Source organism: Sinocyclocheilus rhinocerous, unplaced genomic scaffold (assembly GCF_001515625.1).
Source record: "Sinocyclocheilus rhinocerous isolate Xijiao unplaced genomic scaffold, SAMN03320098_v1.1 scaffold666, whole genome shotgun sequence".
Classification (NCBI taxonomy): domain Eukaryota; kingdom Metazoa; phylum Chordata; class Actinopteri; order Cypriniformes; family Cyprinidae; genus Sinocyclocheilus; species Sinocyclocheilus rhinocerous.
In genome coordinates, this window is record NW_015661984.1 from 744,706 (window position 1) to 750,705 (window position 6,000).

A 6,000-nucleotide genomic window follows, 5' to 3' on the forward strand; every position below is an offset into this window, starting at 1 on the left:
TCTTCAGCTGAAATGAATAAAAAGCAAGTCAATCTGAGCCACATCAAATGTGGCATGCAACCTAATTTTCTCTTTCATTATGCTGACTGATTGCTGCTATCTGGTGCTTCGTGCTAGTAGGATAGTCAGACGTTTGATACGGCATCTTTTGTTTTATTTTTGAAGATGTGCATAAAAGGCAACCCTCTTTGTGCATGTGGAGGTCAATGCTTTGAAAGGTCACAATCACAGGCCCAGCTGGGTGAGGTGTTGTATTATCCACGTGGCTTTGCATAATAAAGCAGCTGTGGTTTTTTTCATCAGCGGTCCCTGATCTAGGATCAGCGGAGCAGGCACCGGCTGCGCCGAAGAGGAAAGCACCCAGTCCTCCACATTCCTCAAACGGACACTCTCCCTCGGACACGTCACCCAGTCCCACAAAGAAGAAGAAGAAACCGGGATTAGTCAACAATAAAGACCAAGTATGTTCCCTCCTAGGCTTCCCTCTCATCTCGATGCCCTTTTGTTGAATTTTAATTGGTTTGAGCTGAGAATTCTTGCTCAAATGAATTTAAAAACATTTGTAGTATCCAAAACAGACCTTTGGTTTTTAAGTCAAACTCTCGTCTTGTCTCTTCCTGTGTCCTTTTACATTTTCTTGCACTTTTCTATTCAAACGGCCAATCGGAATAATCAGGATTGATTGTGGCTTGTAAATGTGTGTTTGATTTTAATTTCCATTCAGTCTGCAGTTTTTAATGATAAAACACTGAGCACTGAAAGGGCCGAATGCTTTTACTGATTTGCATGAACAAAGTCGACCCCTTGTGGGGATTTCTGTCCTGTAAGCTACAGGGTGGCCTCAAAAAGCATTTGGACACCACAGGCATATTTCAAGGATATAGTTCACCCCAAAACAAAAATTCCGTCATTTACTCACCCCGATGTTGTTCTAACTTCTAAATATTGTTTTCTTCAGTGGAACACATTTTTGTCCAATGAAAGTGAATGGGTTCCAAACAACATTGGACAAAATATGGACAAAAAGACATTTCTTTCTGTTCCACATAAGTAATAACGTCATAAAGGTTGGGAAAGAGATGAGGGTCAATAAATGAACACAGAATTTTAATTTTGGGGGGAACGATCCCTTTGTATTATTTTACTATCTAATGCAATGACATAAATTCATCAAAGTAAAATATTTAATATTAAATCATAAAATAAATGTAACATACCGTTCAAAAGTTTGGGGTTCAATAAGATCTTTTGATGTTTTTGAAAAAAAAAAGTCTCTTATCCTCACCAAGGTTAAATTTTTTTTGTGGAAACAGACATTTTTTTCTATTATTTGATGAATGTAAAGATCAAAAGAGCAGTATTTATTTGGAATAGAAATATATAGAAATGGAACATAATGTGACATTATAAATGTATTTACTTTTGATCAATTTAATGTATCACTGCTAAGTAAAAGTAGTAATTAAATTTTTTTTTTTTTTTTTTAATCTTACTGACCCCAAACTTTTGAACTGTAGTGTGTATATACTTGCACCTGTGGTTAACCCAGATGGTTAATGTCACTGCAAAAATAGCTGAAAGGGAAGTTAGTTCTGAGAAAAGCTGTTGCTTTCGTTACTAAACATTTGTTTGCAGATGACACATTTTTAAAAGGTTAAGCACGTGTCCAAATGCTTCTTTATGGGCCCAATGTATGTTCACTTTATTACAGCTAAAAATCAAGTGCACTGATTTTATTGAATGCTGTGCTGTCTTTGTGGTGGTGTATTGCAATGCATATGAACAATGTTTCATGAAAGATGCCAAGTGTGGATTTTCTTATTGATCTTATTTAAAAAACACTAAGCACATTTATATTAATTGATTTCTTTTGATACCTCAAAGATATTGAAAACTAATTAGTAGCTGTCAATTTTAAAAATCTATTTCCATTAAGTCACAACTTGGTCTGAAGTATATTTTGCCCCTGTCTCTTGATCCTGCTAATCTGTATTTGGCATCTGCTGGTAATTTAGGATTTCGTTCAAATCCTGGCGAAACACACTTGATCACAGACACCACGTGTTTCTCAGATCACACATGGGTCATGATGTGTGTTTACGAAAATGTGAAATGAAATCCTACAGTGTCTTCCCAGTGTGCCGCTTTTGACCCAGTGGTCATGTGACTGCTTAACTGTCCGTGCTTGATTTATTGCAGTGCCTTGCTACGTTTCCCCTGCGAGTGTTGTGGCTTGTGATTTGACCCCTTGCCCTGTCTCTCTTGCCTGCATTTCAGTGTGAGCTAAGACATGGGCCCTTTTACTATGTCAAGCAGCCCGCACTCACCACAGACCCTGGTTATGTTGTACCGCAGGACGGGCGGAATGACTTCTACTGCTGGGTGTGTCACCGCGAGGGCCAGGTGCTCTGCTGTGAGCTCTGCCCGCGCGTCTACCACGCCAAGTGCCTCAAACTGGCCGCAGAGCCTGAGGGCGACTGGTTCTGTCCAGAGTGCGAGGTACTGAGGACTGTGTACGTCAACTGTTATGTCATGGGACTGTCCTTCTGGCAGTTTAAATATGTTCAGAACATGAAGCGCTGCTAGCAATAAATACTGGCCATAACCAAGCAAATGGAAACTTAAGATCTGTTCCAACCTAGTGAGCAGACAGACATTTTAAGGGACAGGCACAGTTCTGATGTGAAGATTGTTTCAAAAAGTAGGCAAAATTAATCTGTCTCTTCACCTAAAAATTTAAATAGTTATTTACTCACTCTCATGTAATTCCAAAACTGTAGCCTATAGTCTTGTTAATGTTAACTAAAACTATCTTTTTTTGTGTTAATTTAAATACAGCTGAAATAAAATAGAATATAAATACTGAATGAAAAACTTAAATGTTGCCTTAACAACTAACTGAAAACAAGTGGAAAGTACTTAAATTACTAAAACATAAATAAAAATCATAAAAACTATATAGAAATATAAAAAAACGAGAAATAAAACAAGTGGAGAGTACAAAATTTACTAAAACCTAAATAAAAATAAATAAAAGCTATATAGAAATATAAAACCCCTAAAGACTAATACAAATGACAAAAGCACATAACAAAAAAATATTAAAACTTAAACTAAAATCAATTAAATTATTAATTTAAAAAATGAACAAAAATAATGAATACTACAAAATTATGTAAATAGTACTAAAATAACACTTACTGACATGACTTTCTGCTGTGGAACATAAAAGATATCTTGAGAATTGTCTAATATAATGGAAGCGGGCTCTAATGTTTTTTGATTCCCAACATTCTTCAAAATATCTTCTTTTGTCTTCCCGAAGTGTAAACTATCCCTTTAAAGATCATTTTGCCCAAAATATCGCAGTACCTTGGAGAATCCTTGGATGTTTTTTTTTTATCCAAAATAGCAGACGAGTTACAATAAATGTTGATTATAAATAAACAGCGAGCTAAGACACCCTTTTACTATGTCAAGCAGCCCGCACTCACCACAGACCCTGTTGATGTTATACCGCAGGACGGGCGGAATGACTTCTACTGCTGGGTGTGTCACCGCGAGGGCCAGGTGCTCTGCTGTGAGCTCTGCCTGCCCGTCTACCACGCCAAGTGCCTCAAACTGGCCGCAGAGCCTGAGGGCGACTGGTTCTGTCCAGAGTGCGAGGTACTGAGGACTGTGTACGTCAACTGTTATGTCATGGGACTGTCCTTCTGGCAGTTTAAATATGTTCAGAACATGAAGCGCTGCTAGCAATAAATACTGGCCATAACCAAGCAAATGGAAACTTAAGATCTGTTCCAACCTAGTGAGCAGACAGACATTTTAAGGGACAGGCACAGTTCTGATGTGAAGATTGTTTCAAAAAGTAGGCAAAATTAATCTGTCTCTTCACCTAAAAATTTAAATAGTTATTTACTCACTCTCATGTAATTCCAAAACTGTAGCCTATAGTCTTGTTAATGTTAACTAAAACTATCTTTTTTTGTGTTAATTTAAATACAGCTGAAATAAAATAGAATATAAATACTGAATGAAAAACTTAAATGTTGCCTTAACAACTAACTGAAAACAAGTGGAAAGTACTTAAATTACTAAAACATAAATAAAAATCATAAAAACTATATAGAAATATAAAAAAACGAGAAATAAAACAAGTGGAGAGTACAAAATTTACTAAAACCTAAATAAAAATAAATAAAAGCTATATAGAAATATAAAACCCCTAAAGACTAATACAAATGACAAAAGCACATAACAAAAAAATATTAAAACTTAAACTAAAATCAATTAAATTATTAATTTAAAAAATGAACAAAAATAATGAATACTACAAAATTATGTAAATAGTACTAAAATAACACTTACTGACATGACTTTCTGCTGTGGAACATAAAAGATATCTTGAGAATTGTCTAATATAATGGAAGCGGGCTCTAATGTTTTTTGATTCCCAACATTCTTCAAAATATCTTCTTTTGTCTTCCCGAAGTGTAAACTATCCCTTTAAAGATCATTTTGCCCAAAATATCGCAGTACCTTGGAGAATCCTTGGATGTTTTTTTTTTATCCAAAATAGCAGACGAGTTACAATAAATGTTGATTATAAATAAACAGCGGTTTTCAGACCGTACTAGTGTTGATTAAAAATCGTTTACCGGTATAATTAAATTGGCTATTTTGACCAGTATTTGAGCATATTAATTATATATTTTTATGCTTATCGTGTTATCGCGTATCAGTATTGTGTTGTTAGCTTAGCGACATGCTAACCTTAAACTCTATATATGCTGCCTTCAAAATTCGATCAGAAGAAGGTACCTCCGGAGACAGGAAGTGAAGCAGAATTTGTATTCGGACGTGCCTTGATGCCTTCCTGCCTTGGAATGCTGCCTCCGAAGGCAGCATTTTAGAGCTTTCAGATGCAGCCAGAGAATGGGAATGTACGTCACTGTGTGTTGCATTCTGGGTAGTCGCCACCATGTTTTAGGACACGCTAAGTAGCGTACAATGACAACAAATACAAATCACCAGAGGAAAAAATGACTGCATTAATATTTTTAAGAGCTGCTTGTTCTTGCTTAGAATAAATGTACTAATATTTGAATCCATTTCGTTCATTCGAGCACTCAGTCGTGTGGCTAGGACAGGACACATAAACCACATGATACACACTCACAGAAATCTTACGGCCGCCTTCTGTCGTACCACACACATGACCAAACTGATTTCACTTTTGCAGTTTTTAATAACTAGGTCAATGCATTTTACACCCCTAGAAATAATTTATTTTAATACATTTTATTATATTAAGTTAAATAGACAGTAACTGAATCAACAGTCACTTTGAGAATGTTTGAGAGCACATGAATGATTATGAACCGTATGCATGTGAATTATGAATATAGTAGTCATTTCACTCTCTACTTCAGAAAATAACGGTGGCTGAGTGCATAGAGACTCAGAGTAAAGCTATGACCATGCTGAACCTGGAACAGCTGTCCTACCTGCTGAAGTTCGCTTTGCAGAAAATGAAACAGCCAGGGGTGAGTCAACTATACCTCATTATACCCTCACAATTTATTTAATCACTCCATAGTCACAATTATTGAAAATGCTTGTGGTAACTCTTTTATATGAAGACAGATTAAAAAATTAACCGGGCAAAATAATATTAAAACAAGGCCAATTGAATTGAAGATTAATGATACAATTTTACAGAGCCTAATTGATGTGGCACAGGCCTTTAATCACTATTTTATTGAATCGGTGGATAAAATTGCTCAAAGTTTCACAGTGCAACAACCTTTTTAACGAACAAATAATGCTAGCGAGACAGCTTTAGTATTAAGACCAGTAACTAAGTTAGATGTTGAAAAGGTAGTCATGTCTCTTAAGTCCTCAAGGGCTAAAGATATCTATGGTATAGACAGCTTTTATTGAAACAAATGAGTTGCTCAATAGTAACCACCCTAACATATATTATTAATAGTTCATCAG

At 35.9% G+C, this 6,000-nt stretch overlaps 1 protein-coding gene across 6 annotated transcripts in view; it reads left to right on the top strand.

The window, feature by feature from the left end:
* The window catches only part of LOC107727017 (protein kinase C-binding protein 1-like), a 30,859-nt gene that overhangs the window by 9,345 nt on the left and 15,514 nt on the right, over window positions 1-6,000 (top strand). For 5 of the 6 annotated variants that reach the window (XM_016536760.1, XM_016536759.1, XM_016536763.1 and 2 more), the window contains exons 3-5: window positions 304-461; window positions 2,278-2,499; window positions 5,433-5,546. In XM_016536760.1, the coding sequence (XP_016392246.1) occupies window positions 304-461; window positions 2,278-2,499; window positions 5,433-5,546 (494 nt within the window). The remainder of the gene's footprint in view (window positions 1-303; window positions 462-2,277; window positions 2,500-5,432; window positions 5,547-6,000) is intronic. The other variant, XM_016536764.1, reaches the window with a different exon arrangement.